At 39.6% G+C, this 21,423-nt stretch overlaps 1 protein-coding gene across 1 annotated transcript in view; it reads right to left on the bottom strand.

Annotated features, from left to right (window-relative positions):
- The window catches only part of PHF21B (PHD finger protein 21B), a 261,511-nt gene extending 240,340 nt beyond the window's left edge, over positions 1–21,171 (bottom strand). Inside the window, exons 1-2 of the mRNA XM_073000853.2 lie at positions 20,613–21,171; positions 19,541–19,606 (exon numbers count right to left, since the gene is read on the bottom strand). Coding sequence (XP_072856954.2) covers positions 19,541–19,606; positions 20,613–20,666 — 120 coding nt within the window. The 5' untranslated portion in view covers positions 20,667–21,171. The remainder of the gene's footprint in view (positions 1–19,540; positions 19,607–20,612) is intronic.
- Between the last annotated feature and the right edge of the window lie 252 nt (positions 21,172–21,423).

Here is a 21,423-nt window from a genome sequence, read left to right as displayed (position 1 = left end):
TACAGTTCCCAGATACGCACATTCAGTACAGTATATCCCATTCAGATGCATCTACAATTGAGGAGGAGATGCCTCATTTAAACGAGTGAGGGCCAAAGAACAGATATGTGATTTCTATGGAAATATAAACATAGTTGCACCTGCTTTTAGAACTATAACTAAATATCTTCAAGTATTTGAACCATACAAACTGAACCTCATTGCAACTCAATCCACAGAAGCTAGATGTATAATGACTTTGAAAGAGCTCTTACTATCAAATGGATCATTGACATAAGAAAATACATACACTTCACCTTACAGGCCACAGTGTCTTGTGCAATATTATCACCAAGAAAAAAGAAATAAAAGTGCACATTTACCAAATTTGTTTGACATTATGCTTTCATCAACAACAACAACACTCCACAAACACGGAAATATATTATGCCTTCTGAGCCATTGTCAACAATAAGATAAATAAGAAAAATGACTGGATTGTTAACAGCAGATCATTGAAAGCCAATGTCAAACATTAAAGGGGTAAGCAATTCAGTAATGTATGCTGTGTGATCCTGCACACACCTGCTCGGAAATAATTTTTATTAAGGTCAGTAGGGCTTATTCACAGTGCTGTTCACTTCTGAGTTGATGTACATTGCAATTGGACAGGATTCCACTGTTAAAGTACCCAAGATGCCTCTGCTTCAGAGCAATGGATCATTTAAATTTCATATTTCAAATATAATTTAGCAGTCTAGCCTTCGAGAAATTAAACATAGTAATGCCTTATCAAGAAATGAGTAACATCAGATCAACTAGGATAAAAATAAATGATGTTCAACCAAATTTGTCAAAGGAAAGGATAGAAGAAGATGACTTTATCATTTGGGAAGACATTTTACATGCTAGTCGTTTCTAAGTGAGTAACAATTTTAAAATATAACCGAAGGAACTGTTGGTATTTCAACATCCTCTTTGCAGGAGTAGCATGCTTCTGTGTCATTTAGCAAGTGTTAGGTCTGAAAGGCCATTCACACCCTACTGTAGCACCAGTGAGCCAAGATTTCTATACTAGAAATCTCAATATTCTGAAAACCTTGGGTCACACAATATTGAAGCTCAGTTCCAAAAAATAAGAAAAGCCCACAAGATAATTCAGTTTGTCTTTCTACATGAACTTCCCCAATTTCCTCATAATGTTTCCATGTTCGGCAGGTACAGCATTAAAATAAGCATAAAAAGAGTGTACTCAATCAGGGCAAAGGTCCATTTAGTTCTGTACCCTGCTCTCATTTCAATTTATTCCTGCACAATGCCATTTCCAGAAAATTCCTTTCATGAGAATTTCAAATATTCTCCCTCAATTTGTTAGAAAATAAATTGTGTTCAAAAACATTTGAAAGGAGGAAAAATTTCAGAGAAATTCTCATGGACTGGATTCAGGATTCTTGCACTTACTTTACTGATGAGATACTCAAGTTCACAACTTGTTTTTCATTGTACAGTCACCTCTATGATTCTAGCAGCTACCCAAGCTTCCCACACTTCAATTAAAGCCAAGGGAAAATGCCATAAGGTAACTCTTTTCATAGGGTTTTCACACATCAGGAAGTGTGGGCAGACAGGGAAGCTGCAGAGTGCTGAAGAGATATGCAATAGAAAGTAAAAGCAACTACAGTACAGCATGTTTGGCTAGTCTGTGCAATAAAAGAAGTTCAAAAATATAATTGAAAAAATCTAAATGGCCCTGAGATGGAGGCATAAGACTGGATGCCTTTTACTTGAGTAAATAAGAAGCTGAGAAATTGAATGGCAAATTATGGTACAGCACTAGCTTCATCTTTTTCCTGGCGCTGGACACAACACCACCCTTCCTAATGCCAGCTACAGGCCTTACGGGGAAGAAGCTGTACAAGCATGTAGAAGAGAGACAAAATTTATCTGCAGCGACCCCACTACAAAATGTAACATTTGGGAAGTCCCTCAATGAGATTTTTCTTTTTCTTACTGTCCAAGAAACATTCCTACCTTAGGAAAAAGGGGGCTAAAGCCAAAACAAATTATCTTGCTTAAAGCTGAACAAGACCCAAGACATTTGGCTGCCTGAGACAGTGCAGGAAATGGCACCTCTTCCACTCGTCATGTCAAGTTGCATAGTATCTAAAGCTAGCAAATTTATTTTGGTACAGTACTTGCAGTAGAAAATCCCACAAGCACCTCCCCCCCAGCACTATAATCAAGTACAAATGATGATCCAGTAAGCAACAATTTACCATCCTTTTATGACAATCAAAATCTACAGCCTTAGGCAGCTGCCCCATTCTCCTTAATGGCAGGCTGAAAGCCACCAACATTAAATTTATTACAGATGAGAAACATGAATTGGGAACATCTTGATTTGCAACTTAGGGTACAATCAGACAACTGAAAAGGTGCATATCCAATCGCAGAAGAAAGGCTCTCTTTGCAGACCGCTATCTCCCTTAAAGCAACTCTCCCATCCCTTGGGAAACTGCTCTAGCCACCCCCAAATATAGTAGACCTACAACTGGTCCAAAAAGATCCAGCCTGAGTACACATCGGGGTCAGTTTGTAAAGCAACAACATATGCATTATGTGATCACCAAGAAATAGATTGCACTGGATCACTCCTCAAGTGCTCTAAAATGTGATCTATTTCTTTGTATGATCATACCCTTAATCTCCTAGCCATGATGCTGTATCAGTTCATCTTAGCTAACTGTAGCCTGTTCTTCCCTTTCACTAGTCCCCATCACTGCCCTGCCTTCAACCATCATTGTTTTTCTCCCATCATTCTCTTCCCCTTCAGAGCTAAAAAGCCCATGCCTTAGTATCACATATCCATCTCTTTACATATTTCAAGTCCGTGGAAGCTTGTATAAGCCCACTGTTTGGATTTCATGTTCTTTCTTTTTTTAAAAAAAATTAAAGCATGTAAAGATGAATAAAACCACCCTATTTTCATATTCAGGCCAGAACTTTTTGTTTCAAGTGTGCCCCTGTCGTTGAATTACACTGTGGTTGCTCATAACTTCAACTGGCAATGAAAGCTGTTTGCATATTATATGTTTACACATACATGGACAAGAACAAGGTGAGGAGATGAACTCTGAATGCCTTTACTCAAAGTGTGATGTTTGGCATAATAAATTCATCAGTCTTTGTTATATTATTCACATATTGAGCTCTGCATTGTTCCTGCTGTCATGGTATATAAATAAGCTTTTGCTTCATACAGAATGGGGAAAACTTTTTAAAGATTGTTGTCGTAGATTGTTGTCGTAGATTGTTGTCGTAGTCCTGTCCTCTGAAGATGCCAGCCACAGAGACTGATGAAACATTAGGAAGAAAAACCTCAAGAACACGGCCAGACAGCCTGAAAAACCTACAACAACCATTGGATCCCGGCTGTGAAAGCCTTCAAGAATACATTTTTTAAAGATCCTTCTACCATCCCAACAAATTGCTCTAATACCAGCAGCAACTTCAATTAATGCACGAAGAGTTACATACATATCTGGAAGTATTTGTGCTTCTGAAAACTATTTGCATGAGTTTGTGGGCTCAGATCGAAAACCAAGCTTCGCAGGTATGAGATGTGCTGGAATCTAGCTGTTTCTTGCAAAGTGGCTTTCAGATTTTTGAAAAGAAGAATCAGAGCTCAGAAAATTAGTTTTCTGGACTAAAGTCCTAGAATTAAGTCACTATGTTGACATGGGGAGGGGGTCTTTCTGGTAGTTATTGTCCAGAAAAATAAGGTCGGGGAGGGATGAGGAGCAAAGAGATGTAATTGGAGGGTCAAGATTCCACCTCTTGATCATAGTCATTATTAAATGATAAAATGAAAATAGTAATGTAAGAGCTACTTTTTACAACCTGATAATCTATAAAAATATGAAGTATACAAACCAGAAGGTTTGTGAGGTACTTTGGTTAGTCTGAAAGTGCTATGCTGTTACTAAAGAGCTTCAAATTCCTGCTCAGCCACAAAATTCAATGAGTAACTATATGGCAGTCACTATCTCGTGGGCTATCCTTCTTTATAAGGTTCTTGTGAAGTTACATGAAGGAGAAATTGGCCAAATTCCTGTTGCTTAGCATAATAAATTGCACCAGAGTAAGCCCATTGAATCAATGGGCATTTAATGAGTCAACTCCTCCATAAGTTCCATTGCTTCAAATAGAACTCCTTTAACTGTGACTTATTTTAGCATCCTAAGAAATAATTAGAATAAACCCTTTTGAATCAATGGAAATTACAGCAGAGTTGGATCACTACAGTAAATCCCCACTGATTCAATGGCCCTACCCATTGTGCAATTTACTACACTAAGCAAGAAGATTTGGGCCAATACGTATTCTATACTGAGTTATTTGGAGAAGGACAGTTTAAATATGAAATAAATAGGTATGCCAAAGGAATACTCCCACTTGAAACTGAGGAGGAAGAGCAACCACTGGCCTGTTTCGCCCAAATGGTACCCCTAATTTCTGTTTTTTTTTCCCAGAAACGTTTAGTTATCTCAGATGCATCTGCTGCAAAAACCATCATGGATTTTGCTGAGGCTCTACTCTGTGGTACGCTTTTAAATGTTTATTTAGCCTAAAAGGAAAGGTCTGTCCAACCATAGCTTGAAGGCATTGCTCTGATGGCCCATTCTGTCTAGGTAACTGTTTTAGTCTATCCGGAGTGAACCTCATGATGGCTTTTGCTTTTTAGCAGCTCAGACTCTCAGTGCTAATTCTGGCACTTGGGCAATATCTCAATACATTCCACAGCGTAAATTATTTTTTTTTAATCCAATTGTAAGTTAATAAAATAGTGGAATGAATTGTTCAAAGAACAAGTGAATGACATAGCAACTTAATAAATTGGAGCTTTAAATCCCACCACTGAGGCTCAAATATTGAAACCACTCCCCAAAGCAAAGAAAGGAATAGAGAAATTCCAGTTTTACAATAGCTAAAATGTGAATGTTTTGCACCTCATGCTACATCAACTGGCTGAATTCTGTTTCTCAAACAGAAGCCCTTAGAGCTGAAAAATGAGCATATAGATCATAAAGTAGATAATACACATAATGTAGCTTTGACACAAGACTTTACATTTTAAAATCTAAATTTCTAAACACTCTCTGGCAATTTGGAAGCTCTTTGCTGATAAGCCAAAGCTAAGGACAAAGCATGAAAAAAATCACTGACCCTTTGTCGTGGGGGGAGGGGCACAAACACAACTTTATCACTTTAACACCTTTCCTGTAATCTCTACCGCATTTGATGAACAGAAAGCAAACTCTTATCCAAATGTTTTTGTTTACCAGGCTTTATGGCTTTCATTGGGGTCATCTGGTATTTTTAAATGTTTTTCCCCAGTCTATTCTATTGTTGTAATAGCATTCTCATCATTGTTACACTTGTGTCAATTCTATATGTTATTGAGTAAAGCCTAGCATTCATATTTGATAGCAGTTTGATCCAATCCAATGAATGTCTTCTATTTTCATTTCTGAACAAAAGCTCCTGGAAAATGAAGTTTTTGCCAGCCTTCATCATGCTGAGTAACACTTTGTTACTTGATTATTCTCCCTGAAATTGCAAAGTTGGCTGCTTTGATTTGAAACTGGTGATAGGCACCTGAATCATAAATGGATCCAAATCAATAGCATCCAAAGAGCCAAACAGCATTACCAATGTGACGCTCTGTGCACAAAACAACACAATCTACAACTGGAAGATATTTTCACATTTTAAATTATCTGGTACTTGCAAAAAGGAGAAACGGATTATAAATGTCCCAGATGCTGTATTCAAATCAGATTAAAATAAACCCACTAGGAGTTGATAACAAATCATCGGAAAGCCCAGAAACTGATGTGGTCCATGAATATGAGGGGAAGCTGGGAAGGAAAGGCTGAGAGGGGGAAGGAAGAAGGTGTTCAAAAATAGACAGAATGTTCCTTTTTTAAAGCCCGCTCCCATTCAGAATCTGCAGCCTTGCTCCCTTCCTCTTCAGGCAGGAAGCAGAGCAAGCACGGAGCCCTTTAAGATAGTAAATGCCGTTTTCATCAACTAACAAGGCACAGCACATACAAATGAACCAATCAGGAATTTCAAGTGAGCTATCAGTGTGAGGAAGCTAGTCTACATATTCCAGTTGAGTCACCACAGAGAAGAAAGTAGAGGCGGGTGGACAGGCAAGGGGGGGGGAGGAGAGGAGAGGAGAGCTGGGAGGAAGAGAGAAAATAAATTACTGTGTGCAACTCCATCTGCAAACTGCTTCTCCCGCATTGGTATGTAATAAAATGTGTTGCTAAGATACAAGCTACTAAAGAAGTTCATTAAAGGATACTTTAAACAAAGCTGCCAGACTCTTTTTCCCTTTAAAGACTGCTTATTTTGTTCTGTCCCTTATGATCATAATTAGATCATCTATATGAGAATTGTACTCCATTCAAGCCTACTCAGCAAAAACGTTAATAAACCCATGTAAATAAGGCACTCTCTGTGTGTGTGTGTGTGTGTGTGTGTGTGTGTGTGTGTGTGTGTGTGTGTGTGTGTGTAAAAGAGAGAACGAGAGACTGAAGGTAGGAAATGTGGAATTGGCAGGTGGCAGAGGTAACACTAGAAATGTTTAGTTTCCACTAGTTTATTTAGAGTTTTTTTTTTAAAATAGCCAAACTCCTTCAATGGTAGGCAGTTACTTTTGCTCCCTTCCTCTCATGCTACTGTGACCTAACTTTTAAAACAAGTACTTTTAAGATGCAACAAACTAGAATTTTATAGGTAGGGTTGGTGTCTACTCTGAGGGAATATCCAATTAGCCATTCAGAACAGATGGAGGGAGTATAAAGAGGGGAGAGTAAAGTCATACTGCTTTACATAACAGCTGAATTTCTTTTGCTTAGCATAGTAAACTGTAGCTAGAATTGGTGGGGATTTGGTAAGTCAACACATCTGTAAGTTCCATTTATTTTAACAGGCCTACTCTAGTTGAAACTTACTATGCTAAGCAACAGGATTCCAACCATTATCACATTATACATATTGAAATAAGAGCCATCACTTTTTAGAGCTAAATCCAGCAGTCCCAACTAAAAGAGATCTAATGAATCACTGAACTTAGAACAGTAATGATAGGTTTACTCTAGTTGAAACTAGGAACTGGTTTAGCCCTTGTAAGTTTGTTTTTTTCTCCCAGCAAATTGTTTTCAGTGCTTTGGCTCCCAAGAGCTTTTGCTCAAAAATGGAAAGAGGAAACATCCATTGGGTTGAAGGTAATGAGTTTTGAATATGAACAATAGGTAGCATTTGCCCACTCTTCTTGCCGCCACCACCAGACACACTTTGGCTTGAATTTTGTTCACAATCCATTGATATGCAAAACACCAGTCCCACAGTCCATTTCAACAGATGAACCTTGAGCCAATGATAAATTATCAGAGATATTTCTGGCTAACCAACACAATACTTGGACTCTTCAAAAGGTGTGGATTGGGAAACTGAAGGGAGCAGAGAGATCAAAGAGTATTTTCAGAAACACAATCTTCTTTTGAAAACAGGTCCTCCCATCCCACCTCATAATTTTTCCATTTTCTATCAGGGATCTGCAGTGCAAATGAAATGTACAGGAAGTGATGTGTTGCCTCCTGTAATTCTGCTGGAGGACAGAAGCATTACATTTCCTTTTATAGAGACCCTTGTACATAACCCTTGAAAAAGGACCATCTCTCACAATGGAGAATGGTGTCTGACATGCTGAACTTGAAACTAGCTTCTCCTGTACTGCAGTCACCAAGAAATGTTATGTATATTTTAATTATAGTTGCAGATTCATTTACATGGGGATATTACTTTTCTGTTTGAATGATATCAAAGGAATTTTATATACATACAGAGAGAGAAAGACCTAAATCTGTTCAGTTCTAAATCTGTCATCCCTTCTCATCTTTTTTTATGAAGAAACACTTAAATTCACCAATAAATCTTTAAGCAATCTCTGTTCATTCAAAGAGCTCCAGAAAGTGGAAATTACAGGAAATGCAGTTTAAAGCACCATGGCATGTCAAAGGTGTCAACATTTATTCTTGGCCTGTAACTCAAAACATAACATACCTCTTTCTTTAAAAAGTGGGGGGGGGGACTCTTTTAAAGAATCTTTTATCAATAGCTGTATTGACTGGAAAAGTAAATCCTCTTCCACACTCAAGATGAAATCACAAATAAAAAGTATTGCGTCTCTCACAAAGGGTATAAACTACTGCTAACTAAGTGGTTTTGAAAAGAAAATCTCAGTGTATGGATTCAAAGATTCTCTTTCAAACCCAATTACATGCTCCTGTTGATTAGATGTAAGCACAAAGCCAAATTTTACATCAAACACTTTTATTACTGCTATATTTAACATCCTCAGAGTACATCTCACTTCTGGAGAATAAATTGCTCAAGGTTAGGACTGAAAAAAGAAAAGGGGCTTTTACTGGCAGAAAGTAAAGCCAAAATGAAGCTCTGAGTAATATTGCTCTAAGAATCAGTAAGTCTCCTGTAGAAGCACGATCCTGTGCAGGACTCATCTGCTATGTTGATTTGAGTGTCAGAGAAACTACGTATGTACAGTATCTATATATTCTCAAACACTCAGACCAACACAGCAGATGTGTCCTCCACAGGCACAATGCCTCCATTAGAGAGTTACTTATTCTTAGAACAATCTTGCTCAGAGCTTCATCTTGGTTTTACTTTCTGCCAATGAAAGCTTTTTTCTTTTCAATTCTAACCTTGAGTTGTGTGCTTAACTCTTCCAGGGGTTAAAACATATTATTTCATACAGCGTTTCCTTTGTTATATGAGCCATACGGGGCTGCATGCAATGTGCAAAAGCCCAGCATATATTAGATTTCAATAGATGCTTACTATTGGCAGGCGGAGGTTGTAACTAGAACTCAGCTACATCAGCAATTTCACATGACACTCTGGAAATTGCTACTACATAACAATAAGTAGCATAGAAAGAGAGAAAGAAAGAGAGAGGGAGAGAGCTGGATGAAGAAGGTTTCATATAAGGAAGCCATATTTTATAATAAAGTATGTAAGGGGAATATAAACAGAGTGATTTAATAAGTGTGGGGCAAGTTATAAACACACCACCAAGCTAAAGTAACTGTGGCATAATTTTTAGCAGCACGCAATACAGTTCATATATCAGTTAGCTCCTTTTCCTGTTCAAATCAGTTTAAAACTATGTAAGTGGTTTTTGTCTATGCAGCCAGATCCTATGCAAGTTTACTATGACACAAATCTTGTCGAGTTCTTGGGACTTACTCTCCAGTAACTGTGCACTGGATTATAGCCTCAGTGTGCAATGGATCCATAAAATTTTCCTCACTGACATCTTGGAAAAATTTATAATGGGTTGACAAATGCTACCCTTTCTCTCAGATTACAACTGTGTGCCCAGTCTAGCCAAAAAAAGGGCTTGGAAGCCCTTTGGATTCCAAGTGGAAGCAGTTTAAGCAAGTTGTTAACTCTGCTGCTGAAATAATTGGGACTAAGATTCATTTAATTGCAGGACAGCCATAAGCAAAATGTGTTTCAGTGATACTATGCTATTTTACACATAGGTGAAATAAGAAAACTATTAACTACACTAACCATTACTTCCACAATCATATGGGGGCACTTCCTGGCATAGGTTAATAAATAATGATGATAATAATAATAATGAGGAGAAGAAGGTAATAGTGAACCACTCGCTATTCAGTGCTATAAAACATACATTATCTATACACTTTCTCTGACCTTTTTTTTTTTTTTTTTTTTTTTGCTAACCTCCTTAAAACCTATAAAATCAGGAGCTGAAATCATGAACTTCCATAGACAAAGGAAGCTTTGTCTGTGGAGCTTAGCACTTTTATTTTTTTTAATATTACAAAACCCAGAATTCTCCCGCCAGCACCGTCAGCTAAAGTGACCAATTTTCCAAGGTCTGGCTCTCTGCTACAGCCAGTCATCCTCTATACATAGAAGGCAATAAAAATAACATAGAAAAGTAGAACTAGTGTGACCATGCCTACCTCCTAGGAGTACAGAATGCACTCTACGTACTGAAGCCAAAAAAGATGGAACACAATGGTTTAGTACTATTGGACTTGGTCTAGTGGGCTTCTTACAGAGTAGGCCTCAGAAATCAAAAGTCTGTCGAGTTCTGACACAGATCATCATTCTAGCCCTGAAACAAATGACTATGTTCAGGTGGCAATCCTTCAAAAGAAACCACTACACAAATTTAAATGCTGCTCATGGATGCCATAAATGTTCAGATGTGATTAAAAACAGGATGATTTAACAAGAGTTCTATCCAAAGAATTAATCTGTAAATTAAGGTTTGCTCTGTGGGAACTAGAGATAGGCACCATAGGCCTAGAAATGTAGAAGAATCATTATTATAAAATTACAAATGATCCAAGATTAGTGACCTACAAAATGCAGTGTGCACCACAAAAGTTTCTTCAGTGCCCATGCTATCAAAGCATCAGCTATTTAAGAATCAATTTCTGCTCACTGCAGATTAGGCATCCTCACAACATGTAACAGGTGCAAATATCTTTAAGCATTGAACAAGAGAAGACTCTAAACCGCATTGTTGCTAGAATTCCTTTTTCTGAACAGACAAAGACATTGCAAGGAAAACATTACTAAATCACAGAGATAATCATCATAGCCAGCTCCTCTAATGAGGCATCATGGGATTACTGGAGTTATTATAAGAGTCATCTTATTGAAGAAATTCAAAGTTAATTGAAATCAATTGTGCTTTTCTGACAGCAGGTGTTTTAAGTGGCTAAAATATCAAAGTAAACTCTTTAAAACAGTTACATTCACTTTTTCAACCTCTGGCACTTCCAGCTGAAGCACCACAATTGTACTTGTTTTTTTTTTTTAAGCAATATTTCTCCTGCCGTTCAGGCTTCTGTGGAACAAAAACTGATCAAAATACAGTATATTTCAGTGCAATGGCTGGCCAGCAGATTAACTATTTATAGGATGTATTGAAAGGCAAATTTTATCTACTGTTGAAGTCCAAAAGCGTAACGATCTCCTTTCAGTTTTAACATAGATTTTACAAAAACAGTTTCTCACAATGAGATCCCACACTTCTCATACAGCTATGTAAAAAAAGAAGAATGCTAGGGGGTTCAATATAAATGGCGCAGTCATGACTTTGAAAGAATTTAATAGCCAAAGTATTTATTTATTTAACTTATAAAGAATACAGTATAAAGTATACAGAATACTGCAACCAGAAGAGCTCACGGAAGATGACAGAAAAACTTAATGCAACAAAATGGTTGGTCCAAAGTTTACTGAGAAAGTCTCTTGAACCTTGTGACTGTTTAACACACAGAATTCCCAATCTTGTCAGTGGCATATGAAATTCCTTGTACCTGCAGGGAGACTACAAAAATACAAGGCCTAAATTAAGGTTCCAATTTAAACACATTTACTTCTGTGTGCTTACATTTACAGCCAGTATCTGCATAAAGGAAATGTTTCTTGAGTATGAAAGGAAAGCTAGGCTACCAGGATTTAATTTATTTTTCCAGTTGCACAAGCAGCAATACACTGTACAACTCTGGTACAATCGGTTGTACAGCTTGTTGCAAAACTGGAGAGTCCATTGGATTCTTGCCTTTTACTTAGTCTTTTACTTTATTTTTCTTTTTTTTATATATGTGAATCAACATTATTTATCCTAGAGGAACTTTTGGACACTGGCCTAAAACTAAAAAGTTTGTTAATAATTACACTAAGCATTATTTGTGTGTTCTGATTGTGCCACATACATGATCTGAATAACCCAGCACAACAATACTCTATGGTAGGCCTACATTATTATATGACTATCAGATTCAGGTGGAGAGAGAAGTAGCCTAGCAAATGACCAAGTGTCCCTATAACACAGTGGTTCCCAATCCTGGGTCTCCAGGTGTTCTTGCACTGCAACTCTAAGAAATCTTGGCCAGCCCAGCAAGTGGTTAAGGCTTTTGGGGGTTTTAGTCCAAGACCATTTGGGGACCCAAGGTTGGGAACCACTGGTAGGAGAAGCAAGATTTGAACTGAGGTGCCCTGCTTTAAATTTCATTGTTTTAACCATTACATTACACTACAGTACATTAAATCTAACAAACAAGGAACCAATCCACAGCAAAGAAACTGAAGTGTGTTGGTTGATTATTGTAGGCTTTCAGCATTAAAAACCAAGCCAGCATGTTCTAATACACACAACCAATTTCCATGAAAACAACCCTTTGGAGCACATGTAATGGCCAAGCTATGATCCTGAGTGGAGTACTGTTGTCCTTAACAAAAGGAAGCATCTTCATGAATGAGGCTCAACATCATGGCCCCTTTTCTTTTTTTAAACTAAACCTCACACACTATGCTTTATTTCAAGCCTAACCATATAATGTATAGAGCTTTGGAAAGTGTCACCAATTTCTCTTTCAACATGTGTAAACAATGCTACCATTCAAGGCATTGCTTGGCTAGCTATTTTTAGAAGAAATTAACTAATTGGAAAGAAGGATTTAATATGTTCATACATAAATAATTTGCATACAAACTGCTGCTACTTAAGAAGGCAACTTACTTTTGAGAAGTCAAATGCAGCCCAAGAATTCAAGGAAAATCATAAAAAGCAAATGACAGTCTACAATTTAATTCTAGATATGCTAGCCCCAATAGACAAAACCAGCAATAAAAATATCTCAGAAGAGTCTGTCAGAGACTGAGGTTGATTTCTGTGTAGATAGTAAATTATAGCTATGAAATGAAGCAGTATACAAGCGAATGGCATATACATAATGTCTTTCAGGAAGACATATTTTTATTGCTCTGCTCCAGGACAGGCTTGTCTGAATCCAGAGTTCATCAGCAAGAAAAACACAGCAAGCTTTCTATAGGTTTGCTGCTGATTTTCAAAATCTGCTTTACCAGCCAATACCAATGTCAGGCTAAAGTTTAACTGTACAATTATTAAGTCAGAAGTCAGCAAAAGGAATTAAGGAATGCCTAGAGAGCACATGGAGGGGGGAAATGCAGCAGAGCGTTTCAGATGTGCTGTTAAAGGACAACTTGGCTTTTCAAGAAAGGCATTTTATTTACATATACATGCTTGTTTCTTGACAGTTTAGATAAAAATGTTACAGCTGCTGTGTAGGTGATGTGGATTCAAGGTGTAAAACCATTGGACCAACTAATGGAGTCTTCACACATCATATCTTGTTAAAGAGGAGGTAAACTCATTCTCCAATGATATTATAATTCATCAGTGCTCTAGAGGGAGGGATAGAACATGCAGGTTTGTGAACATTGTCAAAAACCCTCTGACTTTGTCTTTTGGAGCAAAATGAATTATGATGCAGTTGAATAAAAAACACCACTGCTACTCATTGTTTAAAACATTTCAGAAAGTGTTTAAATCCATAAAGAGAGGAGAAGTTGAAATTATTTGAAAGGTTAACTGGAAATGACAAGTTTATTTTTTTTCTATAATCAATGTATTTAATGGATGCCATCCTCTAAGTAATTCACATTCATTCTTGGAAACCTTTTGTCTTTATTTTGCATGAGGCCCAGCTAAATCCAGTAGTCAAAACAAAGATTCTGGAGCATGGAGCGAAGAAGAAATATGCTTGTTGACAGTTGTTTGGCTAAAATGCAGTCACTACAAGGCAGCATACAGGCATCTGAACTGAAACCCATTGATTATATTAGCTGCATATGCTTTATTTACTCTTCAGAAACGTTAGCTGTCCCACTGAAATAAATAAGAACTAAATGCAACATTGTAATTCTTACATAGCTACTTAGAATTAAATCCCATCAAAATGTCAATGTCACAGTTCTATATACAGGCCAGTATATAGTGCCAGGGAATTGTCTGTGGTTGTGATGACTCCAGCACTGACTACTTAGGTGGTGATCTTGGAAGCAAATCTGATTGCTAATATAAACTAGAGCAGACCTATCATGTAACAATGAGACTTACATAAATGTTGACTTAACAAGTTCTATTAGGTCTACTGTATCTGGAACCAACAGGTGAATGTAGCCTTTGCCTGAAAGTTGGAATCTAGAGTTTCCAAAGTACTTTATACAGAACTAGCTTGCTACTCGTTCTGCATACAGAATTAGCTGTAGACAGGCAAAGACTATGGATATAGATAGATAAGACAATGGTGTCAAATATAGATAGATAAGACAATGGTGTCAAGTCAAGAGGTTAGGGATTGTTAGGCACTAGGGAACATATTAGAATAAGCTAGGCCAATACGAGAGGGAAGGTTTGCACTTAAACCTGAATAGCACCTACTATTGCTTAATATCGAAAAATGGCAAGCAATGTTCCCTCTAATTTTCAGCCCTGCGGGGTGGGGCTTTGCCTCTCTTATGCAATTCCCCCCCTTGTGTGGGGAATCAAAGGAATCAAAGGGGCTGAAAATTATTGTTGTCAGTGCAAGGAGGAGCTCTGCATAGAGGGAGGCAGAGTTGTATATGCTCATGCAACCACACACCTTAGAGGGATCCTTGGTGGCAAGAGAGCTTTAAAACAACCCTCTCACCAAAAGCAGGCAAGAACAGAGGACTGTCACATCTGAGGGCAATCACTCTTATGGGATGAGAGTTCTTGGAAAATGTGAAATTGCTGGTCTCACATATATAACATGTCTCACAAACCTTTTAAAATTCTTCAAGAATGTCAACCATCATAGATAGTGACAAGACATTCTGCATTTGGCCTTTCAAAAGGGCAACCAAAATGATCAGAAGGTTGGAGCAATTCTCTGTGAGGAAATGTTTGAATGTTTGCGGCTTTTTTGTTTAAAAAGAATGCAAGTACAGTATGCTGGAGAGGAACATGACAGGGGTGTGTAAAAGTATGCATGGCATGGAGAAAAGAAAAGCAAGAGACCTTCCTTCCTCTCTACTAAAACCCAGTGGGGTCTATCTTCTAAAGTTGAATAACAGGATATTCCAGACAGAGAAAAGGAAGTAGGGATTCATATGGTGCATAAAGTATGGAATTCATTACTACAATAGGAAGTCTTGGCCACCACCAACTTAGACAGTTTTAAAAAGAGATTAGACAAATCCATGGAGGCCAAGGCTATCTTGGCCAGTGCTGGAGTCATGCTTATTTGCCATCTCCAGGTTCAGAGGAAGCGTTATTCTCTGAATACCAGTACCTGGACAAAATATGCAAGAGAGGGCTCATGTCTTGCTTGTGGGCTTTTCATCAACATGTGGCTGGCCACTGTGGGAAACAGACTGGTGGAGCAGATAAGCCTTTGGTCAGATCTTGCTGGATGTTCTTAACTATATGCAGTTAACAGTCTGTACTCAGCCCATCCAGTGTTCAGTTGCATACCTCTCCATCAGACTGTAGCCAGAATATGGTCAATGGTTTTTTTATTTTCTGTTTCCTTTAAAATACATATGATTAAATATGGGTTGTGCAGTCCAAAGACACAATGACTTGAAATGAGCTCTGTTAAAACCACTGAGATTTTTCAAAGTAAGGGGAGTTCTTCCCCTTCCTTTCCTGCCAATAAAAAGTCCTCATTGCAACTTAGATTTCTGCCAGAAGGAAAAAAAAACTGGGGGGAGGTCTACCGCAGTTGTAGATGTTTCTTTTCTGAAGTATTTACTAGTGCATCGAGACACTATTCTGCCGTTCACAACTCAGGATAACTGTATTTGTTTTGCTTGTGTATCTTTTGTGTTTCTGAAAGCTGAGCCCTCCTGTCAATACTTGATTTTTACTTTTCTATTTTAGCTTTTGTCGATACTTTTTCCATCTTGAATGATACTAATATTACTGGTTTAAATTGTTATTTTTAATTGTTTTATGATATTCCTGTTGTAAGCCGCCCAGAGTAGAAGTGGTCTAATTGGGCAGGATATAAATTTCATAAATAAATTTCATAAATAAATTTCATAAATAAATAAATAAATAAATAAATAAATAAATAAATAAATACATACATACATACATACATACATACATACATACATACATACATACATACATACATACATACATACATAAAATAGCCAACATTCCTACAGAATTTCCCAGCTGATCTCCAACACATGCTAAAGAATTCTACACTGGTGGAATATACTACAGTTAAGACAGTGAGTGTACACACACCCATTTTTTACTACATCATCTAGAAACCCCTGAGGAATTCTGGGAAATGTAATCTAAGTAACTTTTCAAAGTTCTGCATTAGTTATATTGAGAATATGTGGAAAGGTCATTTAAATGTTTCCAGAACGTAATTCAGATATTCATACCTGAACAAGTTTCACTAATATGTGGATTGAGAATAAGTAGGAAAACATGTGTAGTTTGGGCACCTTCTACTGCCATCCTCAGCTGCTGCCATCCTGTCTTCCTCCTCCTCTTCCCCATAGTAGAGTTAAAGTATGTTAAAGGAGATCTCAACAAGGTGCCCCTGTGGTCATCTTCAGACCAAAATTACATATAAATGAAAATAATGTTGATAAAAATTTACACTAATCCTCTTCTGTAATTTTAGACCCTTCCCTTGAAAAGAGGGAATGTTTTTAAACTAAAACTGAACTTCATTGACTTTGTGTTCTGTATTCTGAGTGAGACCTGAAAACTCATGTCACTTGTGGGTGTGATTTCCTGTCCAGCCCCCAGAGGTGACTGTGTGCAGTGCATGAAGACACTGCATCAGCATTTAAACCTCTACCATTGTGTAAGCTCTTGTTGCATAAAACAGGCAGGGGATCAGGGCAGACTCTTTCCCTTACAAGCAGCAGTGGAATACAAGGACTAGCTGTTGTTCCTTACATAATCCTTAAGTGAGGGCTTTAAAAAAAAAAAACTCAAGTAACACCCAGCCATTGTTTACTATTTAATTCAGAAAGTGCTGCCTTGGATGGGAAATTCCATTCTGCCTCCAACCGCTGTATTCTTTACCTTATCTAAATTCCAGTATAGCACATAATAAACAGCTCCTCATTGACTATCATCGTAAAAAATTAAATAGCCTTGAAATAGTTGCTGTAATATAAAGAAGAACAATCAAGTATATGGCCAGAATGCCCATTTGAATGCAGCAAAACTATTTCCCTCCAAAAGACAGAAAAACATAAAATGGCACTGTTGGCAATGCAAGGCTGTTACCTTGTTTTAAATAAATCCTTTCTACTCTCTACTCTACTCTCTCTAGTAGCAGAATCAATATAACATGCTGTTTTACCCTGCCAGGAAAAAAAATGAGCTAACAACTCTAAGGTCTCCTTCTATGATTTTCCCCCGCAAAGAAAATAAACTATCTGATTCGATTCTATACAGTGATTAAACATCTTTGTGCTCTGCTGAGTAGGGTATTCTATCCCCTCCTCCCCCCTCTCCCTGCACATGCTCAAAAATGGCATCAAAGCAATCAAAATGGTAATGTTAAGCATGAATGGGGCCCCATCCCCCACCTTCAAACTCTGCAGACTTTTCTCCATGTTAGGAAGAAACTGACACCCCCTTCCTCACAAAATGGAAGCTTCCACTACCAAACTGAGAGCTGCTGACAAATTCTGGGTTACGATCAATCGGGATGGGGAGGGAGGGGAAAGGAAAGGAGAGGAGAAGAGAAGAGAAGGGAAGAGAGGGGAGGGGAGGGGAAGGGAAGGTAGTGAAAACGGCTCCTCCATCTAATCACCATCATCTCCGGCACGCATTCCGCCAGGCGACAATTCCACATATGCACAGCTTACTTTTCAACTTCAACTGTATTGGGAGAGGGGAAAGAATTAATAATGACTCCTTTCCTCTTCCCGAGGCTCTCTCTCCTTTCCTTGTCCGAAAACTAACGTACGGTGAAGACTTCTTCACGGGCTGAAAAGAGCGTGGCTGACGTTTTTTTTACGGTTCAAAGGCGGGGGGGGGGGGGAAGCGATGTCTATTGCTAAGATGATGATCAAGGGCGCTGTTCCAAGTTCTGGTGCTGAAAGGACTGCTGCATTCCGAAGGAATCGCGATCGATTCAGCCAGAGGAAAGGGAAAGGAGCGGGGGGGGGGGTCGAGCGGAGAGAGAGAGAGAGAAAGAGAAAGCACGATCTCTCCGCCAAAGGGGCTTTTGGAAAGCTGCATGAGCAAGCAAGGAAGGGGGGGGGGGGAGAGAAGCGGAGAAAGCTGGGAGGGGGAGGGGGAGGGGGAGAGTCATGGTTAAAGTTCGCTTTTATATAGGGAGGGGGGCGGAGGGAGGAGAAGAACAATCCGGCTCCCTAAGCTGCCGCTGCTACTCGATGTGTGCATAGCAAGTACTGGAAGTGGAAGGTGGCGGGGATGGTGGGGGGGGGGGAGAGAAAGGAAGGGATGGGGCTGCTGTGCCTGCGTATATATGCAGGCGTGTGCGCGCGTATGCGGTCGGAAAGCTCCCAAGATAACACGCGGAGCCGCCGAGCGTTCCATGGCATCTGTTCGTGGTGCTGAAAAGGGAGCCCTTTCCCTCCGCGGCTCCGGGGAACACAAAACTCGACAATGCAAGACAACTTTCCCGTCTCTCTCTCTCTCTCTCTGTGTGTGTGTGTGTGTGTGTGTGTGTGTGTGTGTGTGTGTTGGTGAGGAGGAAGCTGAAGAGATGGGGTGGAGATGATGAGTCCAATAACTGCATCCCGTGCATAATCGCTGCCACAGCAGAGGCTGACTTACACAGATGACACACACGCCTTAAAAAAAAAAGTTTCTTTGGAAAAGGGCGAGAGAAGAAAAGCGATCTTTATCAGGCTTCACTTTTTCCCTACTCGGATTTGCCTAACGAGATGGGCATGCGGGGGGGGGGGGGAGGGGACGTGTCTGTGTGCACTTAAAAAGTCCCTCCATGAACTCGACTCCAAAGCTAGCACGTCAGATCAAGCCAAAGAAAGCGAAAAACGCCAACTGTGTGTGGATGGGGGGAGGGGGGGGGAGAGAAAGATCTCTAGCCATACAGAAAGAAAATCAGTTTTCCAACCGAAACCAGAGATTAAGGCTTTCAAAGTGGGTTCCTCTCCGTCCAGTCATTCGCCACACTTTGCTCTTCCACATTGCAAGGAAGTAAAAGCAAACTAGCAAAAGACCAAAGAATTTCTCATATTCCTAAAACATGTCGACCAACTCAAAATGGACGCCTCAGTGTGTGTGTGTGTGTATGTGTGTGAGTGAGAGAGAGAATGTATGTGTTTTAATATTAAAAAACGTTCTCACTACTGCTGGTCTCTTTTTGTGCATTATGATTATGAATATAAACATATTTTGAAGCAAGGCAGAAAAGAGGGCTGGACCTTTAATCTTTAAAGCATTTTCTCACTTCAGGCTATCTTTAGTAAACATGAGTGTTTTATTCACATGTCGGCATTTTTCAGCTCACGGGAGTCTTAGAATGTTCAGAAAGTGCATTAGAGAAAAAGAAGAAAAGAGGGGAAAACAATCCACAGACAGATAACTGAATCAATTCATTCTTACTTGTTTTTCATTAAGAGCTGTTATTCTCGATTGCCTCTCATGGATTGGTTTCTTAAGATCACCGTTCTGTAAAAATGGCAATAAAATGGAGATTTTAAAAAACAAGTGTAAACTAAAGCCAGTTAAAAGTAAACTTGCGTCTCGGAATGGTTCAGAGAGGAAAAAAACCCAACGAAAAGCATGCACAATAAGAAGAGAGGGGAAAATAAATATATATCTCTAATAACCCCTTTAACTAATAAAGCTCAGCCCGCTCTTCAAAATGAGATCTCTTACTGATAAAGTTTCTTATCCTCCTGTCCCAGCAGAACTGCACTTATTACAGCAGAGCTAAAATACTGAAGAAGCTGGGATTTTTTTAATTAAAAAAATAGATCTGCATTTACCTGTGGATCTTGCTTCATCTGTGCAACTAGTTTCTATTTAAAAAATCGCCCCGAAAAAGAAGGAATTAGAAAATGTTTCACATGTAATGGATTTTTAAAAATCTACTTATGTATGTGTCTGTGTGTCTGTGTGTCTGTGTGTGTGTATGTATGTGTGTGAGTGAGTGTAGAAAGGGGAGGGAGGGGTATGGAACAAAGAGGCAAGTAAACACAGCGAGTCAGTTTCAAGCAAAGCTCATAAATATTCAAGTCTCGTCCTAATCTCTCCAACACACACACACACACACACACCTCTATACACAAGCCCCAACCGCAATGTTAACTCCAGATCTAAACAACACAGATGCACACGCCAAAAGTCGAGCAAACAATCTCGAAAACTACTTTTGCAAAGTGGTCCACACTGTAAGCAAGAGTCTAGCGGAGATGATAGAGAGGCTCTTCGAGAGTCTCCCCCCTCCCTCTCCCCCACCATCATCCCCCCCTTTTTTTGGCTTCCCCCCCCCCCAATCGATAGACCCTGCGACAAGAACCCCCCCCCCCCCCAGCTACTTGGTAAGCAGGCAGTGTTAGATTCTTTCAGATTACCTTCCTCGCGCTAATGCCAGGGGGTGTAAGAGTATTTTCCCCCCTCTCGGTCTTTCTTCCTCTTCCCTCTCCCTTATTATTATTGTTGTTATTTTTACCTGGTGACATTGGATTTCCACTTTTAACGCCTCTTGCAAGCTGTGTAGCTCCATTCTTTCAACTTGCTTAAGACACTTTGCTCCCACTTTCGAATCCCAGAGAAGTTTGGTGGGGTTTTCTCTCTCTCTCTCTCTCTCTCTCTTGCCTCACCACCACCACCAACAGAAGAACTTGACAAGCCAAAGCAGCCACCGCTTCCCCCCCTCCCCGTGAACACACACAAAACAATTTTTGAAAAAGCGGCAACAACAATCGAAAGAAACAACTACTCAGGCTGCAAAGCAAGTTCTTTGCCTCTTTGCTAGGGACACAGACAAATCACTCACTTTCCGCCAAACTGGGGGGGGAGAGCTTTCCCCCCCCCGCCGCCCCCTAGCCAACCAGCCCCATGGGCCCCTAGGCGGCCCCCTGCTCCGCCCAGAACCCGATTAATCGCCTCGTACGGCTCCGTCCCCCCCTCCAATGGGGACCCAGAAGACTTAAAAACGGGAGGGACTATATTTTCTCAGAGTGCGCGCCTTGATTTCACTTTGCCTCAGGAAAAGTTGTGCCACGGCTGTCAATGCTAATTCGGAGTTCCCCGGATGGAGAAAGGGCGGGGGGGGGAGGAGCAGGGGGGGGAGGAGGAGGGAGGCAAAGGCGAGAGAGTGAAGGGAAGCTCTCTAGGCTTCTCTAAGCTCCTTGGCTGGAGCATGCGCACTGGGAAGGCAGCCAGGGACCCAGGGAGAGAACAACGGAGAGAGATGGAGAGAAGCCGAGAAAGTGTCGAGGCGCGGCGGAGCAGCAGCGTGGGAACTTGGAAAGTCCCGA

The sequence above is a fragment of the Pogona vitticeps genome, chromosome 5, assembly GCF_051106095.1.
Source record: "Pogona vitticeps strain Pit_001003342236 chromosome 5, PviZW2.1, whole genome shotgun sequence".
NCBI lineage: Eukaryota > Metazoa > Chordata > Lepidosauria > Squamata > Agamidae > Pogona > Pogona vitticeps.
Note: the sequence above shows the minus strand (reverse complement) of the source record. Positions and strands in the feature narration are given on the sequence as shown.